Source organism: Mobula birostris, chromosome 7 (assembly GCF_030028105.1).
Source record: "Mobula birostris isolate sMobBir1 chromosome 7, sMobBir1.hap1, whole genome shotgun sequence".
NCBI classification, from domain to species: Eukaryota; Metazoa; Chordata; class Chondrichthyes; order Myliobatiformes; family Myliobatidae; genus Mobula; species Mobula birostris.
The window spans coordinates 730,449-753,299 of record NC_092376.1 but is presented as its reverse complement, the minus strand read 5'-3'; the positions used below and the strand labels follow the sequence as shown (position 1 = coordinate 753,299).

The window sequence follows — 22,851 nt, the reverse complement described above, 5'->3', positions numbered from 1 at the left end:
TGTGTGTGGGTCTGTCCCCCAGTGAGGGTCAGTGTGTGTGGGTCCATCCCCCAGTGAGGGTCAGTGTGTGTGGGTCCGTCTGCCAGTGAGGGTCAGTGTGTGTGTGGGTCCTCCAGTGTGGTGGTAAGGAAAGCAAATGCAATGTTCCTCAACGTTAGGGATTCCTGCACTTTGCAGCTCTGATTTTTGAATTTTCTCTGTTTATTCCTTTATTTGCCTTTATTCCTTCTACCAAAGTGCATGACCGTACACTTACTGGCACTGTATTCCATCTGCCCATTCTCCTAATCTATCTAAATCCTTCTGCAGATTCTCTGCTTCTTCAACACTGCCTGCCCCCGTCTATCTTTGTATCACCCGCAATCCAAATCATTGATTTATAACGTGAGCAGAATCTGTTTCTAAGGATTTAATTGTATTTTGTATCAACAGAGCCACCCCATCGCATTCACTGGTCTTTCTCATCCCCACTGCTGGGAATATCCCCAACTACTCCAGAGGAACCCTAATATGACTTACCATAAATTGTTGATTGTGCTCAGCGGATATTATTCTTTCTTCTGGGTTTGATGTGTGTCCTTTATTGCAGGTCTAGGCAATGCCCCCACTGCTGATGTTTGCCTGTGTAATTGGTCTTTCCCTGTTCACCTTCTCCCTCCTGCAGTACGGAAACCACATCTCACCCCCTTCCGTTTCACAGAATCGGTTAAACCAGAGCCCTCACCATCTTCATCAGCACCTTATTCAAAGTTCCGGCACCTCATGCATCGTGTTCCTTGTGAAATGCTGAGGTTAGCAACTCTTCCTGCTGATTAATGATTCAGGATCTGGCCAAAATCGCCTATTATTTGTGTCTTCTGGTGATAATGCATCCCTTGGTACTGAGCGTGAGTGATTAGCCATGATCTCAGTAGAAGGGCTTGAGTGGTCTCTGCCTGTTTCTTTAGTGTTGGTTGGAAAGTGATGGTGTTGTTGGGTCTTGAGTTCTAGGGGAAGGTTGCAACAAACACAAACTGCTGGAAGAACTCAGCAGGCCAGGCAGCATCAATGGAAAAGAGTAAACAGTCGACATTTTGGACCAAGGCCTTTCATCAGGCCTGAGGGAAAAATAGATGAGAAGTCAGAGTAAGAAGATGGGGGGGTATAGGTATACATGGAGAGGTGGTAAATTGGATTAGACATTGGCTCGATGGAAGAAGCCAGAGAGTGGTGGTAGAGAATTGCTTCTCTGAGTGGAGGCCTGTGACTAGTGGTGTGCCACAGGGATCAGTGCTGGGTCCATTGTTATTTGTCATCTATATCAATGACCTGGATGATAATGTGGTAAATTGGATCAGCAAGTTTGCTGATTATACAAAGATTGGAGGTGTAGTAGACAATGAGGAAGGTTTTCAGAGCCTGCAGAGGGACTTGGACCATCTGGGAAAATGGGCTGAAAAATGGCAGATGGAGTTTAATACTGACAAGTGTGAGGTATTGCACGTTGGAAGGACAAACCAACGTAGAACATACAGGGTTAATGGTAAGGCACTGAGGAGTGCAGTGGAACAGAGGGATCTGGGAATACAGATACAAAATTCCCTAAAAGTGTCGTCAAGGTAGATAGGGTCGTAAAGAGAGCTTTTGGTACATTGGCCTTTATTAAAGTATTGAGTATAAGAGCTGGAATGTTATGATGAGGTTGTATAAGGCATTGGTGAGGCTGAATCTGGAGTATTGTGTTCAGTTTTGGTCACCAAATTACAGGAAGGATATAAATAAGGTTGAAAGAGTGCAGAGAAGGTTTACAAGGATGTTGCCGGGACTTGAGAAACTCAGTTACAGAGAAAGGTTGAATAGGTTAGGACTTTATTCCCTGGAGCGTAGAAGAATGAGGGGAGGTTTGATAGAGGTATATAAAATTATGATGAGTATAGATAGAGTGAATGCAAGCAGGCTTTTTCCACTGAGGCAAGGGGAGAAAAAAAACCAGAGGGAACATTGGGGGGGCTTCTTCACACAGAGAGTGGTGGGAGTATGGAATGAGCTGCCAGACGAGGTGGTAAATGCGGGTTCTTTTTTAACATTTAACAATAAATTGGACAGATACATGGATGGGAGGTGTATGGAGGGATATGGTCCGTGTGCAGGTCAGTGTGACTAGGCAGAAAATGGTTCGGCACAGCCAAGAAGGGCCAAAGTGCCTGTTTCTGTGCTGTAGTTTCTATGGTTCTATGAAATACGAGTTGGTAGGTGATAGGTGAAACCAGGAAGGGGAAGGGGATGAAGGGAAGAACTGGGAAGTCGATTGGTGAGAGAGGTAAAGGCTGGAGAAGGGGGAATCTGACAGGAAAGGACAGAAGGTCATAGAAAAAAGGGAAGGGGGAAGCTCCAGAGGGAAGTGATGGGCAGGTAGGGGGATAAGGTGATAGAGGGAAATGGGAATGGGGATTGGTGAGGGGGAGGGCATTACCGAAAGTTTGAAAAATCAATGTCAATATCTTCAGGTTTGGAGGCTACACAGAGTGACTATAAGGTATTGCTTCTCCAACACAAATGTGGCCTCATCACAATAGTGGAGGAGGCCATGGATTGACTGTTGAAGACGCGAGTACTGTGCCAGATGTAGTGTGTGAAGGAATAGAAGTTTCTATTACAAGGGAGAAGGTGCTCAAAAAGCTGAATGACCTAAAGGTACATAAGTCACCTGGACCAGATGAACTGCATCCAAGGATTCTGAAAGAGAAAGCGGTAGAGATTGTGGAGGCATTAGTAATGATCTTTCAAAAATAATTGGACTGTGGCATGGTGCCAGAGGACTGAAAAACTGCAATGTCACTTCTCTCTTTAAGAAAGGAGGAAGGCAGCAGAAAGGAAATTGCTGACCTCAGTGGTTGGGAAGATGTTAAAGTCAATTGTTGAGGATGAGGTGATGGAGTACTTGGTGACACAGGACAAGATAGAACAAAGCCATGGTTTTCTTCAGGGAAAATCCTGCCTGATGAACCTGTTGGAATTCTTTAAGGAGATTACAAGTAGGATAGATAAAGTGGATACAGTAGATCTTATATATTTAGACTTTCAGAAGGCCTTTGACAAGGTGCCACACATGAGGCTACTGACTAAGTTAAGAGCCCATGGTATTATAGGAAAGTTAGTAACATGGTTAGAGCATTGGCTGATTGGTAGGGGGCAGCGAGTGGGAATAAATAGTTTCTTTTCTGGGTGGCTGCCAGTGACTAGTGGTGTTCCGCAGGGGTCAGTGTTGGGACCACTTCTTTTTATACTGTATGTCAGTCATTTAGATGATGGAATAGAGAGCTTTGTTGCCAAGTTTGCAGATGATTCAAAGATTGGTGGAGGAGCAAGTAATGTTGAGGAAACAGGTAGGATGCAGAAGGACTTAGACAGATTAGGAGATTGGGCAAGAAAGTGGCAAATGAAATATAATGTTGGAAAATGCATGGTCATGCACTTTGGTAGTAAAAGTAAATGTGCAGTCTATTTTCTAACCATGGAAAAAATCCAAAAATCTGGGATGCAGTGGGACTTTGGAGTCCTTGTGCAGAACAGCCTAAAAGTTAACTTGCAGGTTGAGTCAGTGGTGAAGAAAGCAAATGCAGTGTGAGCATTAATTTCAAGAGATCTTGAATATAAGAGCCGGGATTTGATGCTGAGGCTTTATAAGGCACTGGTGAGGCCTCACCTTGAGTATTGTGAATGGTTTTGGGCTTCTCATCTCAGAAAACTGTGCTGTCATTGGAGAGGGTCCAGAGGCAGTTCACGAGGATGATTCCGGGAATGAAAGGGTTATCATATGAGGAATGTTTGATGACTCTGGGTCTGTACTTGCTGGAATTTAGAAGGATGACAGGGAATCTTATTGAAACCTTTGAAAGGCCTAGACAGAGTAGATGTGGAAAGGATGTTTCCCGTGATGGGAGAGTCTAGAACAATAGGGCACAGCCTCAGGGTAGAGGTACATCCATTTAAAACAGATGTAGAGAAATTACTTTAGCCAAAGGGTGGTGAATTTGTGGAATTTGTTACCACGTGCAGCTGTGGAGACCAGGTGGTTGGGTGTATTTAAGGCAGAGATTGATAGGTTCTTGATTGGACATGGCATCAAAGGTTACAGGGAGAAGGCAGGAGAATGGGGTTGAGGAGGGGGGTAAAAGGGTCAGCCATGATTGAATGGCAAAGCAGACTCGACGGGCCAAATGGTCTAGTTCTGCTCCTGTGTCTTATAGTCTTACTGCTTTGTGTCAGAATGGGAAGTAGAATTAAAATTGGTTGCAGCTGGGAGATCCAGCTTTTTCTGGCGGGCGGAGTGTAGGTGTTCAGTGAAGCTCCCAATCTATGTCGGGTCTTGCCGATATACAAGAGGCTACACCAGGAGCATCGGATACAGTAGAAGACCGCAATAGACTCACAGGTGAAGTGTTGCCTCACCTGGAAAGATTGTTTGGGGCCCTGAATGATAGTGAGGGAGGAGGTGTAGCACTTGTTCTGCTTGGAAGGATAAGTACCAGGAGGGAGATCAGTTGGGTGGCGGGGGTTGGGGGGCCAGGTGGTAGATGAATAGACAAAGGAGTCACGTAGGGTGTGATCCTTCTGGAAAGCAGTAAGTGGGGGGGAGTGGGGGGGAGCGGCGGCGATGAAAATATGTGCTTGGTGGTAGGATTCAATTGGAGATGGCGTAGAAGATGGTGGCAAAGATGATCACAGAAGGATACGTGGCTATGGTAGGAGGTCTCTGAGCACATGGTCAGAGTCGGATGACAGCAGAGATCACAGAGGGGGGCAGTGAGAGGTTTCACTGAACTCCTGTTGAAGGGAGAATTTAAACTTCAGTTAGACATTCCTGGAAAAGACCTCACTGTGTAGTAGTCCAATCACAAAGAATAAGGAAAGGAATAGGTTAGAACTTTATTCCTTGGAATGTAGATTGAAGGGAGTTTTGATGGAGGTGTACAAAATTATTAGGGATATAGATAGGGTAAATGTAGGTAGATCTTTTTCTACTGAAGTTGGGTGAGACTAGAGCTAGAGGTCATGGGTTAAGGGTGAAAGGTGAAATGTTCAAGTGGAACATGAGGGGGAGCTTCTTTGCTCAGAGGATAGTGAGAATGTGGAACAAGCTACCAGTGGAAATGGTGTATGCGTGCTCATTTTTAGCATTTTAGTCATAGTCATACTTTATTGATCCTGGGGGACTTTGGTTTTTGTTACAGTTGCACCATAATTAAATAGTAATAAAACCATAAATAATTAAATAGTAATATGTAAATTATGCCAGGAAAATTTTTAAGAGAAATTTGGACAGGTACGTGAATGGGAGGGTTATGAAAGGCTATAGTGCGGGTATAGGTCGATGAGAGTAGGCTGATTAATAGTTTGGCACGGATTAGAGGGATTGAAGGGCCTGTTTGTGACTGTAGTATTCTAGTGACTAGACAATGACAATGTACTTCTAAACAAGAGAAAGCCTACAGATGGTGATGTTGCACTGCACCTGCAACCTTTGTCTTTGGTGTTAAAGTCACATGAATGAATATAGATGGAGTGTGGTGTCCTTGCTCCTTGTATCTGAATCCTCTGGTAACAGTCCCAGACCTGGAACGTTACCTGCTTCTCTTTGCCCAGGCTGAATCTATCTATTCCCTGCTTTCAGTACAGGCTTGCTTTAACTTGGTGGTTGGTATCCAGAGGGTATAACTTCGTTCACCCATCACTAAACTATTCCCATAACATTGGACTCACTTTGAAGGCCTCTTCATCTCATGTTCTCTATATTTATTGCTTATTTATTATTACTATTTATATTTTTCCCATTTTTCTATTTGCACAATTTGTTTGACCATCCTCTTGGGTCGGTCTTTCACAGATTCTTTTGTGTTATTTGCATTTATTGTGATTGCCTGCAAGAATCTCAGGGCTGTATGTGGTGACATATATGTACTTTGATATTAAATTCATTTTCAGCTTTGCAAGGACACTGTGGTCTCTGAACACCAGTGCCTTCTATCCTTCCACTGTTTTAAGATCTATTTCACCTCTGCAATTTTTTTTTAACAGCGAGAAGATGATCATGTTGTGTTCCATCTGCCTCTTCCTTGCTGCTTCACTTACACCATCTGTGTTCACTCGAAGCTTCCCTGTACCCTGTTCACGGCTCATGCTGACACCCAACTTTTATCACAGATCGGTCATAGCTCATCCCTTCATCCAAAGCATGCAGGCAGATTGCCTCACCCAACTCTGGCCACGGCTCTTGAAACCAGAAATGGCCCGTATAGTCCTCCTTTCAGCTGCCTGTTTAGCTCACCTCTGGATATTACCATCAATAGCTTGCTCTATGTTTGTTCAATAATCTCTTGTGTGGCACTCGACTCAGTTCCAACCTCACCACATCAGCTGGTCCACCGAACCCTCCCTCTCACTGTACTCTGTTGGTTAACATCAGTGTTATAGTGCATGAGCCCTCGTCTTTAACAATAGATTGCAGCACTCTCCTGCTGGTGTCAGAGTAAGTGACCTGTGATTGTTTTTCTCTGAATCATAATCAGGTTCAATATCACTGATATATGTCGTGAAATTTATTGTTATGTAGCAGCAGTACATAAAAATATGAATTACATGAAGATATATAGTGCAAAAAGGGAGAGGAAAAAATAAAATAGTGAGGTAGTGGTCATGGGTTCATTATCCATTCAGAAATCTGACGTGGAGGGAGAGAAGCTGATCCTGAAACATTGAGTGTGTGTCTTCAGGCTTCTGTACTTCCTCTTCGATAGTAGCAATGAGAAGAGGGCATTTCCTGGGTGATGGTGGCCTATAAAGATGGCAGATGAACTAAATGAGTATTTTGCATCAGTCTTCACTGTGGAGGACACGAGCAGTGTGCCAGATGTTGTAGTGCAGGAAGGCAGAGAAATGGGTGCAGTTACTATCAGAAGGAAGGAGGTGCTCAAAAAGTTGTAGGACCTAAATGTACCAGAGGAACTGCACCCTAGGGTTCTGAAAGAGGTAGTGTTACAGATTGTGGTGGCATGAGAAATGATCTCTCAAAAATCATTGGACTGTGGCATGGTGCCAGAGGACTGGAAAATGGCAAATGTCACTCCACTTTTTAAGAAAGAAGGAAGGCAGCAGAAAGGAAATTACAGACCAGTTAGCCTGACCAAAATGGTTGGGAAGATGTTAGAGTTGATTGTTAAGGGCAAGGTGATGGAATACTTGGTGACACAGGACAGGATAGGATAAAGTCAGCATGGTTTCCTTCAGGGAAAATCCTGCCTGATGAACTTGTTGGAATTCTTTGAGGAGATTACAGGTAGGATAGATAAAGGGGATGCAGTGGATGTTGTATATTTGGACTTTCAGAAGGCCATTGACAAGGTGCCACACATGAGGCTGCTTACCAAGTTAAGAGTCCATGGTATTACAGAAAAGTTATATGGTTAAAGCATTGGTTGATTGGTAGGAGGCAGCGAGTGGGAATAAAAGGATCCTTTTCTGGTTGGCTGCCAGTGACTAGTAGTGTTCTGCAGGAGTTGGTGTTGGGACCACTTCTTTTTATGCTGTATATAAATGATTTAGATGATGAAATAGATGGCTTTATTGCCAAGTTTGCAGATGATATGAAGATTGGTGGAGGGACAGGTAGTGTTGGGGAAATAGTTAGGCTGTAGAAGGATTAAGACAGGTTAGGAGAATGGACAAGAAAGTGGCAAATGAAATACAGTGTTGAAAAATGCCTGGTCATGCATTTTGGTAGCAGAAATAAATGTGCGGTTGTAGCGGTGTGCTACACACAGCGCTAGAATAACCACACGGAGTCGGTGAGTTAGAGTTGCGATGAAAGAGATTTAATCAAACTTCGCGGCCTGCTTTAAAGCCTTCCCGTTCCCGCCCTCCCTGGGGCAGGACTGCTGTGGGGAATGCATGTTCCCAGACCCTTTCTGCGCACGGGATTTTCCCCCTGCTGGTGAAGATGGCCTGGCGCCCTTTTTGAGGCTGGCCCTCTGCCTGCGTGCGCTGTTGTGAGCCGGTTCGTGGGTGCCAGAAAGTGGGTCGCCACATAACCCCCCCCCCCCCCCCAGAACCGGTGATACCTCCCCCAATGTCCACAGTCTGGATCGGCCTCTGTTTGGGAGGTCTGCCCCTGCGCCGAGGTGCCTGAGCCTGGACCGGCTGCGCCAAGTCCACATGGGCCGGTTTGAGTCGGTCCACCGTGAAAACCTCCTCTCTCCCCTCTGTGTCCAGCACGAACGTGGACCCGTTGTTCCTGATCACCTTAAACGGCCCCTCGTAGGGCCGCTGTAGCGGTGCCCGGTGTCCGCCACGTCGTATAAAAAGAAACTTACAGTTCTGCAGGTCTTTGGGTACGCAGGTCGGGCTCTGTCCGTGCTGTGAAGTGGGGATGGGGGCCAGGTTACTGAGCCTCTCCCGTAGTCTGTCCAGGACTGCTGTGGGTTCTTCCTCTTGCCCCCTTGGGGCTGGTATGAACTCTCCTGGGACTACCAGGGGTGCACCGTACACCAACTCAGCCGACGAGGTGTGCAGATCCTCTTTGGGCGCCGTGCGGATTCCGAGCAGGACCCAGGGAAGCTCGTCCACCCAGTTAGGCCTCTCCAGGCGGGCCATGAGAGCCGATTTCAGGTGACGGTGGAAGCGCTCCACTAGTCCGTTCGACTGTGGGTGGTAGGCAGTTGTGTGGTGTAGCTGAGATCCTAAAAGGTTGGCCATAGCCGACCACAGGCTGGAGGTGAACTGGGCGCCCCTGTCGGAGGTAATGTGGGCCGGTACCCCGAAGTGGGCTACCCAGGTTGCGATCAGTGCTCGGGCGCAGGAGTCAGAGGTGGTGTCGGTGAGCGAGACTGTCTCTGGCCATCTGGTGAACTGGTCTATCATAGTTAGGAGGTACCGTGCTCCTCGTGACACTGGCAGGGGCCCCACGATATCCACATGAATGTGGTCGAACCTCCGGTGGGTGGGTTCGAACCGCTGCGGCGGAGCCTTGGTGTGCCGCTGCACCTTGGCCGTTTGGCACTGCTTGCACGTTTTGGCCCATTCACTGACCTGCTTACGAAGTCCATGCCACACAAACCTGTTGGCGACCAGCCGGACCGTTGTCCTGATGGAGGGGTGCGCTAAGTTGTGAATGGACTCGAAAACCCGCTGGCGTCAGGCTGCTGGGACAATGGGGCGGGGTTGGCCGGTAGCTACGTCACATAGTAGGGTCCTTTCACCTGGGCCTACGGGGAGGTCTTGGAGCTGCAAACCGGAGACTGCAGTCCTGTAACTGGGAATCTCAGCGTCTGCCTGCTGTGCCTCTGCCAGCGCTGCATAGTCCACCCCCTGGGACAGGGCCTGTATGGTAGGTCTGGATAGTGCGTCCGCCACGACGTTGTCCTTTCCAGAGACATGCCGGATGTCCGTCATGTACTTGGAGATGTAGGACAGATGTCGCTGCTGGCGGGACGACCAGGGGTCGGACACCTTGATGAACGCAAAGGTAAGCGGTTTGTGGTCTGTGAACGTGGTGAAGGGCCTACCTTCTAAGAAGTACCTGAAATGCCGGATTGCCAGGTAGTGCCAATAGCTCCCGGTCGAAAGCACTGTATTTGAGTTCAGGTGGTCGTAGGTGTTTGCTGAAGAACGCCAGGGGTTGCCAGCGACCCTCGATGAGTTGTTCCAGCACTCCACTGACTGCTGTGTTGGATGCGTCCACCGTGAGGGCAGTAGGAACGTCCGTTCTGGGGTGCACTGGCATCGCGGCGTTTGCCAAGGCTTCTTTGGTTTTAATGAAAGCGGCTGCGGTGTCTTCGTCCCAGGTAATGTCCTTGCCCTTACCCGACATTAGAGTGAACAGGGGGCGCATGGTTCGGGCTGCTGAGGGGAGGAAACGGTGGTAGAAATTCACCATACCCACGAATTCCTGCAGGCCTTTGATTGTGTTGGGTCGGGGGAAGTTGCGGACTGCGTCTACCTTGACGGCAGCGGGGTTGCCCCGTCTTTAGTAATCCTGTGGCCCAGGAAGTCGATGGTATCAAGTCCGAACTGGCATTTGGCTGGGTTGATTGTAAGGCCGAATTCGCTCAGGCGGGAGTAGAGCTGGTGGAGTTGGGACAGATGCTCCTGCCGACTACTGCTGGCTATGAGGATGTCGTCCAAATAGATGAATGCAAAGTCCAGGTCGCGTCCCACCACGTCCATTAGCCGCTGGAAAGTCTGTGCGGCATTCTTTAGAGCAAATGGCATTCGGAGGAATTCGAAAAGTCCGAATGGGGTGATGAGTGCTGTTTTGGGGATGTCATCCGGATGTACAGGGAGTTGATTGTATCCCCGGACGAGGTCTACCTTGGAAAAGATCCTTGTGCCGTGTAGGTTTGCTGTGAAGTCTTGAATGTGTGGCACAGGGTAGCGGTCTGGCGTTGTAGCCTTGTTCAGTCTGCGGTAGTCACTGCATGGTCTCCAGCCCCCCCCCCCCCGTTGCCTTGGGCACCTTGTGAAGGGAGGAGGCCCATGGGCAGTCGGACCGTTGTATGATCCCCAATTCCTCCATCTTCTTGAACTCCTCCTTCGCCAGTCAGAGCTTGTCCGGGGGAAGCCTTCGAGCACGGGCGTGGAGGGGTGGTCCCTGGGTCGGGATGTGGTGCTGTACTCCGTGTCTGGGCATGGCTGCCGTGAACTGCGGTGTCAGTACTGATGGGAAATCCGCCAGAACCCTGGTGAATTCGTCGTCGGACAGCGTGATGTCCAGGTGTGGGGCTGGCAACTGTGCTTCACCCAGGGAGAACGTTTGAAAAGTCTTGGCGTGGACTAATTCCTTCCCTTGCAGGTCGACCAGCAGGCTGTGGGCTAGTAGAAAATCCGCCCCCAGGACTGGATGGGCCACGGTGGCCAGTGTGAAGTCCCACGTGAACCGGCTGGAGCTGAACTGTAGCCACACTGTGCGGGTGCCGTAGGTTCATATTGTGCTGCCATTTGCGGCCCTCAGGGTGGGTCCTGGTTCTCTGTTGCAGGTGTCGTAACTCGGAGGTAAGACGCTGATCTCCGCTCCGGTGTCGACCAAAAAGCGGCGTCCCGACTGCTTGTCCCAGACGTACAGGAGGCTGTCCTGATGGCCAGCCGCCGTAGCCATCAGTGGTGGCTGGCCCTGGCGTTTCCTGGGTATTTGCAGGGTGGTCTGCAGCGGCGGGCCTCTGTGCCCCACCGCTGGTGGTAGAAGCACCATTGTCCGTTGGGCTCCTCACTCCCGTCGCCGGGTTTTGTAGGCTCTGCTGCCGGGCCTGGTCTGGTCTGTCGTTGGGCATGCGGCTTGGTGATCTGTGCGACGGGCGCCCCTCTCTCTTTCCTGGCATTCCATAGCACATCTGCTCGGGCTGCCACCTCCCGGGGGTTGCTGAAATCTGCGTCGGACAGCAGCAAGCATATGTCCTTGGGCAGTTGCTCTAGGAACGCCTGCTCAAACATGAGGCAGTGTTTGTGCCCTTCAGCCAGGGCCAGCATCTTATTCATTAAGGCTGATGGCGGCCTGTCTCCCAAACCATCCAGGTGTATTAAGCGGCGTGCTCGTTCGCGCCGTGAAAGTCCGAAAGTCCTTATGAGCAGGGCTTTGAATGCTGTGTATTTGCTGTCCTCCGGGGGCGACTGTATAAACTCCTCAACTTGTGCAGCAGTCTCTTGGTCGAGAGAGCTCAGCACGTAGTAGTAGCAGGTGGACTCCGAGGTTATCTGCCGAATGTGGAATTGTGCTTCTGCTTGTTCGAACCATAATTGGGGTCGCAGCATCCAGAAGCTTGGCAGTTTTAACGAAACTGCGTGAACAGATGCAGCGTCGGTCATCTCTGGTCCAAATAGTGTTTGGGCCGTCGGGGTCACCAATTGTAGCGGTGTGCTACACACAGCGCTAGAATAACGACACGGAGTCGGTGAGTTAGAGTTGCGATGAAAGAGATTTATTCAAACTTCGCGGCCTGCTTTAAAGCCTTCTTGTTCCCGCCCTCCCTGGGGTGGGACTGCTGTGGGGATTGCATATTCCAGACCCTTTCTGCGCACGGGATTCTCCCCCTGCTGGTGAAGATGGCCTGGCGCCCTTTTTGGGGCCGGCCCTCTGCCTGCGCGCGCTGTTGTGAGCCGGTTCGTGTGTGCCAGAAAGTGGGTCGCCACACGGTCTATTTTCTAAATGTGGAGAAAATCCTAAAATCTGAGATTCAAAGGGATTTGGCAGTCCTTGTACAGAACACCCTAAAGGTTAACTTGCAGGTTGAGTCGGTGGTGTGGAAGGCAAATGCAATGTTAATATTCGTTTCAAGAGATCTAGAATATAAGAACAAGGTTGTGATGCTGAGGCTTTATAAGGCACTGGTGAGGCCTTATCTTGAGTATTGTGTATAGTTTTGGGCTCCTCATCTTAGAAAAGATGTGCTGGCATTGGAGAGGGTCCAGAGGAGGTTCACAAGGATGATTCCAGGAATGAAAGGATTGTCGTATGAGGAATGTTTGATGGCTCTGTGTCTACAGCTGGAATTTGGAGGGATGAGGGAGGATCTCATTGAAACCTTTCAAATGTTGAAAGGCTTAGACACAGTATGGAAGAGATGCTTCCCATGGTGGGAGAGTCTAGGACAAGGGGGCACTGCCTCAGGATAGAGAGGCATCCATTCAAGACAAAGATGTGGAGAAATTTCTTTAGCCAGTGGGTGGTGAACTTGTGGAACTTGTTGCCATGTGCAACTGTGGAAGCCAGGTTGTTGGGTGTATTTAAAGCAGAGATTGATAGGTTCTTGATTGGACATGGCATCAGATTTTATGGGGAGAAAGCCGGGAACTGGGGTTGAGGAGGAGAAAAAAAAAGGATTAGCCATGATTGAATGGTGGAACAGGCTGGATGGGCCAAATGGCCTAATTCTGCTCCTATGTCTTATGGTCTTATGTCAGCTTTTTGAGGCATCGCCCTTTGAAGATGTCCTCGATGCCGGGGAGGTTAGTGTCCACGATGGAGCTGACTGAGTTTGTAACTTGCAGCTTTTTCTGATTCTGTGCGGTTGTCCCTTCATACCAGACAGCGATGCCACCAGTTAGAAAGCTGCGAGTTCTTTGATGTATCAAATCTCCTCAAACTCCTAATGAAATATAACTACTGATGAACTTTCTTTCCTCTATATTTCAGTTACATTTTCTACCTTGCAGTCTGTGTGATGCCATTGAATTCATCCACTTTCCCGCAATACTCCAGGTCCAACGATCTACTGGCTTTCTAGCTCATTGGATTGTTACTGCTGCTGATATTTTTATGCTCCCCATTCACTCTGGTCCTCCACTGCTCTATGTTTAATTTCTCTATCATTTTCTTTTTCTTCAAAGTACAGTCTCTTGTCTTAGTCTGGAATGGGCCCATGTTACCTCTGGGTAGTTTTTTCCTTGACACTCACCCCCAGTGGTTTAACAATCTTAATGTGTGTTTCTCGTGTTTCGTTTTCATTCTCTTGTGCTAGCCTTTGGCTGAAGTTTGAGAGATTGGCTCTTTTTGGGTTGGCTGTAGCCAGTGTTGCTCCTCTTTCCATCCAGTATGATATGATACTAGACCACTTTTCTTGTTGGGTTTTTGTGATATAAAAGAGTACATAATGTTTAAACTATTTGAGTTTAAAGAATAGTTGATGTTTTAGACAGATACTCTACATCAGATTCTGAATTAAGGACTTGACTTGAATTGCTGACCATTCCCTTCCTTTGACCTGCCCAAGATTACAGGGGAGGGAACAGTGGAAACTCTAGACCTCAGACCATAAGACATAGGAGCAGAATTAGGCCATTCAGCTCATCAAGTCTGCTCTGCCGTTCCATCATGGCTGATCCCAGATCCCACTCAACCCCATACACCTGCCTTCTGGCCGTATGCTTTGATGCCCTGACTGATCAGAAAACGATCCAACTTCTGCTTTAAATACACGCTCAGATTTGACCTCCACAGCAGTCTGTGGCAGAGCATTTAACCCATTTAATAATCTCTGGCTAAAAAAAATTCCTCCTTGCCTCTGTTCTAAAAGGTCGCTTCTTAATTTTGAGGTTGTGCCCTCTAGTTCTGGATACCCCCACCATAGGAAACATCCTCTCCACATCCACCCTATCTAGTCCTTTCAACATTCGGTAGGTTTCAATGAGATCACCCTGCATTCTTCTAAATTCCAGTGAGTACAGGCCCAAAGCTGTCAAAAGCTCCTCATAGGTTAACCCCTTCATTCCTGGAATCATCCTTGTGAACCTCCTTTGGACTGTCTCCAATGACAACACATTCTTTCTGAGATGTGGGACACAAAACCGTTGACAATACTCTCAGTGTGGCCTGACTAGTGTCTTATAAAGGCTCAGCATTATCTCCTTGCTTTTATACTCTGCTCCCCTTGAGATAAATGCCAGTATTGCATTTGCCTTCTTCACCACAGACTCAACCTGTAAATTAACCTTCTGGGAGTCTTGCACAAGGACTCCCAAGTCCCTCTACACCTTAGAAGTCCTTGTGCAAAACCTTGAGGAGACTGGACAGGATGGATGTGGAGGGAATGTTTCCTCCTGAGGGTATCTAGAAATGGGGTCACTGTGTGGTGATGGTTTGTTCCCCCTTTCAATGATGGCAAGTCTTTGGAGCTCTTCCTCACAGGGTGATGAAAGCACAGCCCTTGAATATTGTTAAGGTAGAGGAAGAGCGATTCTTGGTGAGCTACCTGGGTGGGTGGGATGGGAAGATGAAATTGTGGTCAGATCAGCAGTGTGAGCACCTTTGTTGGCTATATACTTTCCTGCTCCGAATCCATTTGTTCGCGTTTTATCAGCATCCTTCTGAAGGCCTTGACATACAAGATGATGAATTTTGCGGTTCACTTTGTAGTCTGTGAAGTAGTTGCTTCCTGGTTCCTTAAAGACATACGAGCAGAGTTAGGGTCATTCGGCCTGCCAAGTTTTCTCTGCCATTCCATCTTGGCTGATTTAGTATCCCTGCCAACCTATTCTCCTGCCTATTCCCCGTAGCCTTTGATGCCCTGTACAATCAAGAACCTGTCAACTCCACTTTAAATATACCCAGTGGCTAAATTACAAAAATAAATAGTGCAGAAAGAGGAAGAGTGCTTTGTGAGGTATAGTCCTCAATGGTGTTGCCTGTGATAGGTCTGTCAGGGTTTACGACTTCTGCAGCTTTTTCCGATCCTGTGCAGTGACCCCTCCATACCAGATGGTGATGCAACCAGTCAAAATCTTTCCACCATACATCTGTAGAAATTTGCTCTGGCGACACTCCAGATGTCCTCAAATTCCTAATGAAGTAGAACATATAGAACACAGAATAGTACAGCACAGTACAGGCCCTTCGGCCCACAATGTTGTGCCGACCCTCAAACCCTGCCTCCCACATAAGCCCCCAACTTAAATTCCTCTATATACCTGTCTAGTAGTCTCTTAAACTTCACTAGTGTATCTGACTCCACCACTGACTCAGGCAGTGCATTCCACGCACCAACCACTCTCTGAGTAAAAAAAAAACCTTCCTCTAATATCCCCCTTGAACTTCCCACCCCTTACCTTAAAGCCATGTCCTCTTGTATTGAGCAGTAGTGCCCTGGGGAAGAGGCGCTGGCTATCCACTCTATCTATTCCTCTTATTATCTTGCACACCTCTATCATGTCTCCTCTCATCCTCCTTCTCTCCAAAGAGTGAAGCCCCAGCTCCCTGAATCTCTGATCATAATGCATACTCTCTAAACCAGGCAGCATCCTGGTAAATCTCTCCGTACCCTTTCCAGTGCTTCCACATCCTTCCTATAGTGAGGCAACCAGAACTGGACACAGTACTCCAAGTATGGCCTAACCAGAGTTTTATAGAGCTGCATCATTACATTGCGACTTTTAAACTCTATCCCTCGACTTATGAAGGCTAACACCCCGTAAGCTTTCTTAACTACCCTATCCACCTGTGAGGCACTTTCAGGGATCTGTGGACATGTACCTCCAGATCCCTCTGCTCCTCCACACTACCAAGTATCCTGCCATTTACTTTGTACTCTGCCTTGGAGTTTGTCCTTCCAAAGTGTACCGCCTCACACTTCTCCGGGTTGAACTCCATCTGCCACTTCTCAACCCACTTCTGCATTCTATCAATGTCTCTGTGCAATCTTCGACAATCCCCTACACTATCTACAACACCACCAACCTTTGTGTCGTCTGCAAACTTGCCAACCCACCCTTCTACCCCCACATCCAGGTCGTTAATAAAAATCACGAAAAGTAGAGGTTCCAGAACAGATCCTTGTGGGACACCACTAGTCACAATCCTCCAATCTGAATGTACTCCCTCTACCACAACCCTCTGCCTTCTGCAGGCAAGCCAATTCTGAATCCACCTGGCCAAACTTCCCTGGATCCCATGCCTTTTGACTTTTTGAATAAGCCTACCATGTGGAACCTTGTCAAATGCCTTACTAAAATCCATGTAGATCACATCCACCGCACTACCCTCATCTATGTGCCTGGTCACCTCCTCAAAGAACTCTATCAGGCTTGTTAGACACGATCTGCCCTTCACAAAGCCATGCTGACTGTCCCTGATCAGACCATGATTCTCTAAATGCCCATAGATCCTATCTCGAAGAATCTTTTCCAACAGCTTTCCCACCACAGACGTAAGGCTCACTGGTCTATAATTACCCGGACTATCCCTACTACCTTTTCTGAACAAGGGGACAACATTCGCCTCCCTCCAATTCTCTGGTACCATTCCCGTAGACAACGAGGACATAAAGATTCTAACCAGAGGCTCAGCAATCTCTTCCCTTGCCTCGTGGAGCAACCTGGGGAATATTCCGTCAGGCCCCGGGTACTTATCCATTCTAATGTATTTTAACAACTCCAACACCACCTCTCCCTTAATATCAACATGCTCCAGAACATCAACCTCACTCATATTGTCCTCACCGTCATCAAGTTCCCTCTCATTGGTGAATACAGAAGAGAAGATTCATTGAGGACCTCGCTCACTTCCACAGCCTCCAGGCACATCTTCCCACCTTTATCTCTAAGCGGTCCTACCTTCACTCCTGTCATCCTTTTGTTCTTCACATAATTGAAGAATGCCTTGGGGTTTTCCTTTACCCTACTCGCCAAGGCCTTCTCATGCCCCCTTATTGTTCTTAACCCCTTCATAAGCTCCTTTCTTGTTTCCCTATATTCCTCAATAGACCCATCTGATCCTTGCTTCCTAAACCTCATGTATGCTGCCTTCTTCCATCTGATTAGATTTTCCACCTCGCTTGTCACCCAGGACTGTCTCAAGTATGACTGTGTAATAGTTAGGACTGTGTGGTAGTCACTCACTCTGCTGTTCTGTGTCAGAGAGACACTCACTTGCCCTGAATTGTGGTCTTATGGAGGAACACTCAGCCACACTCAGGTTGGAGGAACAACACCTTATATTCCGTCTGGGTAGCCTCCAACCTGATGGCATGAACACCGACTTCTCTAACTTCCGCTAAGGCCCCACCTCCCCCTCGTACCCCATCTGTTACTTTTTTTTTATGCACACATTCTTTCTCTCACTCTCCTTTCTCTCCCTCTGTCCCTCTGAATATACCCCTTGCCCATCCTCTGGGTCCCCCCCCCCGTCTTTCTTCCCAGACTTCCTGTCCCATGATCCTCTCGTATCCCTTTTGCCTATCACCTGTCCAGCTCTTGGCTCCATCCCTCCCCCTCCTGTCTTCTCCTATCATTTTGGATCTCCCCCTCCAACTTTCAAATCCCTTACTCACTCTTCCTTCAGTTAGTCCTGACGAAGGGTCTCGACCTGAAACGTCGACTGCACCTCTTCCTACAGATGCTGCCTGGCCTGCTGCGTTCACCAGCAACTTTGATGTGTGTTGCAATATTACATGTATTTGTTGGAAAAAGTATGTGAACCTCTTGGATAAGGCCTTCTACAAAAGCTACTTGGAGTTGGGTGTTCGAATCAGTGAGATGAGATTGGAGGTGTGGGTTGTAGAGGTGCCCTGCCCTATAAAAAAGACACACAAAGTCAGGTTACTGACAGGGCCTGCATTTCTCAAGAAAGATCTGTTTATGTGCATGATGCCTCGATCGAAACAACTTTCAAAGGACCTTAGAAGAAGAATTGTAGAGATGCATGAAGCTGAAAAAGGCTGCAAAAGCATTTCTAAAGACCCGAGTGTTCATCAGACCACAGTAAGAGAAATTGTCTCCAAATGGAGGAAATTCGATACTGTTGCTGTGTCCCTAGCAGTGGGCATCCTACAAGGATAAATCCAACAGCACAAGGGTAGCAGCAAAAGACCTACCTGCACACATCTGTAGAACTTGCTGAAGTCTCTGTTCATGTGTCCACTGTAAGAAAAACACTGAACAAGAATGGTGTTTGTGGAAGGACACCACTGCTCTCTTAAAAAAAACATTGCTGCGCATCTCCAGTTTGCAAAAGATCACTTGGATTTTCTACAATGCTTCTGGGACAATGTTCTGTGGACAAATAAGATGAAAGTTGAACTTTTTGGCACCTGAAGCTTAGTAAAAACATAGAAAACCTACAACACAACACAGGCCCTTCGACCCACAAAGTTGTGCTGAACATGTCCCTACCTTAGAAATTATTAGGCTTTCCCATAGCCCTCTATTTTCCTAAGCTCCATGTACCTATCCAAAAGTCTCTTAAAAGACCTTATCATATCTGCCTCCACCACTGTTGCCGGCAGCCCATTCCACGCACTCACCACTCTCTGCGTAAAAAAAAAAAAGAAGAAATCAACAGAATGGTTTAAAAAGAAGAAAATCTGTATTCTGTAATGGCCGAGTCAAAGTCCTGACCTTAAATCCTATGGCGATATCGGGGAAGGAATTGAAGCAAGCAGTGCATGCAAGGAAGCCCACCAGCATCCCAGAGTTGAAGCAGTTTTGTGAGGAATGGCCTTAAGTTTCTCCAAGCTGATGTGCAGGACTGATCAACAGTTACTTGAAACGTTGGTGGAAGTTATTGCTGTATGGTGGGGGGGGGGGGGGGTCACACCAGTAACTGAAAGCAAAAGGTTCACATACTTTTTCCAACAAATACATGTGATTTTGGATCATTTTTCTCAATAAATAAATGTACAAGTAGAATTTTTTTGTGTTATTAATCAGATTCTCTTTTTCTAGTCTCAGACTTGTGTGAAGATTTGATTACATTTTTGGTCAAATTTATGCAGAAATAGAGAAAATTCTATAAGGTTCACAAACTTTCTAGTACTACTGAATATGTCTCTATATTACCCTGAGTTTCATAGCAAATACAAAGAAATACAATAGAATCAACGTAAGACCGCACCCAACAAGACAGACATACAACCAATGTGCAAATACATAAAGAAGAAGAAAAATGAAATAATAAATAAGCAATAAATGGTGTGAATTGAGATGAGTCCTTGAAAGTAAGTCAATAGCTCGTGGGAACAGGTCAGTGTTGTATAGTGAAGTTTGAGTTTGTGGACTACTCATTCGGGATGTTTCCTTCATCATGCAACCTGATCCCATGGCATATGCTCCTGGAGCTGGTGCTGAAGACCCTCAGGGCATTTCTCTCCTGCTGTACACCATTGTACCTCCCCCTCTGTAGGGTCAACTCTGTGGGTGTACACCACCACAGTGCCCAAGGTCTGAGAGCAGGGCTCTTTAAGGTCACTGAGGAGAGACTTCAGATTTTCAGTTTTTGATTCAGTTTAAACAGTGAATTTGTTTTGTGTTGCTTCATCTCCCCTCACCCAATCCTTCCTTTCCCCTTTTCTCCCTTTTCTCCCTACCCCCGTGGTATCATTTGCTGCAAGTTGGCTTCTAAGATTTCTGACCCATTTCTCTCCCTCCTTTTTCCCGCACCTCTCCTTCCACCATTCTCTCTTTCTGCTCTCTATTGTTCCCTGCCCTCCTCTGTCAAACTCTTTTATTTTCCACCCTCCCTCTTACCCCCTTCCTTCACCTTGTTCTTTCTTCTTCCTTGGCCCCACTTCTCTTTGCCATTCTTTCCATCTCTCCCTGTCCTCCCCCACCTCTGCCCTCTCACTGCCCCCACCCCTCTCGCTGCTCCTCTGCAGGTTGGCCGTGCTGTATGAGTGGTAATTGAGTAGAGCTGACGATGGCGAGTTGTGAGTCTCTCAGCAGCCCGGTGGTCCGACAGATTGACAAGCAGTTCCTTGTCTGCAGCATCTGTCTTGATCGCTACAACAACCCCAAGGTGCTGCCCTGCCTGCACACCTTCTGTGAGAGGTGAGTGTACTTCACCACTTCCTGAGCGTTGTCACAGAGTGAGTGAGTGTGTGTGTGTGTGTGTGAGCGCGCCCAAATGTGGGACTGGTAGTGTTGATTGGCGCCTAGTGTTGGTGCCTGCATTCAGTAGAATGATGGGGATGGGACAGTGAGTGCAGGAGTTTGACCTGGGAAGGTCAGTGGGTGTGGGTGGAGTTTGGGGGAAGGTCAGTGGGAGGGCTGTTGTTGGTGGGTGGAATTTGGTTTCTGTCTGCATTCAGCAGTCTCTGGCTCTCTCACCATCACTCCCTCCCCTCTCTAGGTGCCTACAGAACTACATACCGCCGCAGAGCCTGAGCTTGTCCTGCCCCGTGTGCCGACAGACATCTATCCTCCCCGAGAAGGGGGTGGCTGCCCTCCAGAACAACTTCTTCATCAGTAATCTGATGGAGGTGCTTCAGCGAGATCCGTCCTGCAACCGAGAGGAGACGTCCATGAAAGCAACAGTGGGGGCCGTCTCTGGGCACTCTCTTTCCTGCCCCAACCACGAGGGCAAGGTTAGTGGACCTACCACCTCTGGCCCCACGCTGCCTAGGGTCACAGGGCAGGGGTTGGGGTGAAGTTGGACCTGATGTTTAGTATAAATCATAATCTTCCCCCAGCATATAGTCAAGTTCAGTTTATACCGCCAAACGAAACAATGTTCCTCCGCATAACACAGTACATGTAACTTGTACGTCTCAACGCATGAAGTAATGTTATCACATATAAGTTAACAAATAACAAGGTGCATTTATGACACAGGTTAAAAGGTGAACAGTCTAATGCCACTGGTGCTTCATACATGATGAAACCTGGGTGGTGGCAGGGAATTCAGTCTGTGTGCCTGGAGGAAGAAGCTGTTTCCCATCCTAACAGTCCTTGTTCTAATGCTACAGTACCTCCTGACTGATGGTAGGGGTCGGAGATTGTTGGACAGATACACTCACACTCTCACTCTGGCCCTCTGACCCCCTCCACCTGTCCGCTCTTCCCGCACCCCCCCCACCCCCCAGCCAGCTGCCCCCTCTCTGGTTCCTGCCTAATACCATTGTATTAGCCTTTATCCAATGTAGTACTTTTCCACAAGCTCTGATCTTGTCCATAACTATACTGGATAGAGCTGTTCCAATCCGTTATCAAAAACCAGTCCCATTGAAATATCACGTTGCTAGTCATGGATTAGCTTCAGGTTTTTTGTCAACTGACTATACTTATATACCACCAAAAAAAAGCAACGTTTCTCTTGACTGTGGTGATCCACAAAACATATTATCACACACAGCACAAAAAAACAAAATATTATCACAAATAAGTTAATATAATCCATAGTGCATATAGTCAAGTGTAGTAAATGGCTTGCTTGTCCTGGTGAGGAGACCTCGATGATGGCAGGGTATTCATTAGTTTCACAGCCTGAGGGAAGAAGCTGTTACCCAGTCTGGCAGTCCTAGTCCTGATGCTCCTGTAGCTCCTTCCTGACAGTGGTGGGGCAGAGAGAGTGTGGGATGGGTGGTAGGGATCCTCAACAATGCTCTAGACCAGTGATCCCCCCAGCAGTTTTATACTGTCCTTTGTAGGGTCTTTCAGTCCAACGCCTTGTAGAACCCATTCCACACAGTGATGCAGCCAGACAGGGCACTCGATGGTGCTCTTGTAGAAAGTTATTAGAAGTTGTTGCCCAATACACGGTCCAATGTGTCCCCTTCCTTCATTGAATTAGATGAAGGGTCTCGACCCAAAACATTGATTCTTCATTTCCCTCTGTGGATGCTGCCGTGACTTGCTGAGTTCTTCCAGTATTTTGTACGTTGTTCTACATTTCCAGTATCCGCTGTCTCTTGTGTCTCCATCAACATCTTGTGTCAAGAAACCCTTGATGCATCTAACAATATCTGCCTTGTCCAAGCCTCTGACAGTAAGGAAGTCTCAATCAATATTGGGGAAATCAAGGGCATGCACTACAACTACCCTGAACTTTCTATCATCTGCCCCTCTACCTCTTTGTTCACTGTGGACAGGATAGAATAAAATACAAGAATTAGTGTTTATGGATTTAAAAACGTTATTTTCATAACTCTCAAAATGGTGAGGATTTGTATCACATTAGTAAAAATACATTTTATTGAACAGTAGCTCTGCCCATTCTGCCTGACTGGATGGTCTCTCCAGGATGTCGCTGTGCCCCTCTCCCTTGTCACTGGTCCTCTTTCACATCCCTCTCTTGTGTCTGAAACCTGGAATGCTGAGCTGCCAGTCTTGCCCTACCCTCAGCCAATTCTCTGTAATGGTTACAACTCTGTGGTTCTGTGTGGGTTTGAGACCCCCTGAGTACCACACAGTCTCAGCCTGGGACAGGACTGGCTTCCCTCATAGCTCGAGGGCTTTTGGATCCCTCAATGTGCTTTTTGGTTCACACCTCTCACTTTCCATGCCTGTTCTCACTATCACTGGACAACCCCCCCCCCCCACCCCCACCATCCCGGGGTGTCTCTGGGTCAGTCCCAGCATCTACCTAATGGGGAGGGTCCTACTACACTGACGTCCACCAGG

At 47.6% G+C, this 22,851-nt stretch overlaps 1 protein-coding gene across 8 annotated transcripts in view; it reads left to right on the top strand.

Annotated features, from left to right (window-relative positions):
* Window positions 1-22,851, top strand: part of LOC140199933 (tripartite motif-containing protein 2-like) — a 96,413-nt gene that overhangs the window by 3,948 nt on the left and 69,614 nt on the right. For 7 of the 8 annotated variants that reach the window (XM_072262416.1, XM_072262420.1, XM_072262415.1 and 4 more), the window contains exons 2-3: window positions 20,109-20,280; window positions 20,582-20,816. In XM_072262416.1, coding sequence (XP_072118517.1) covers window positions 20,150-20,280; window positions 20,582-20,816 — 366 coding nt within the window. In that variant the 5' untranslated portion in view covers window positions 20,109-20,149. Of the gene's footprint in view, window positions 1-664; window positions 792-20,108; window positions 20,281-20,581; window positions 20,817-22,851 lie in introns of all 8 variants that reach the window. The other variant, XM_072262414.1, reaches the window with a different exon arrangement.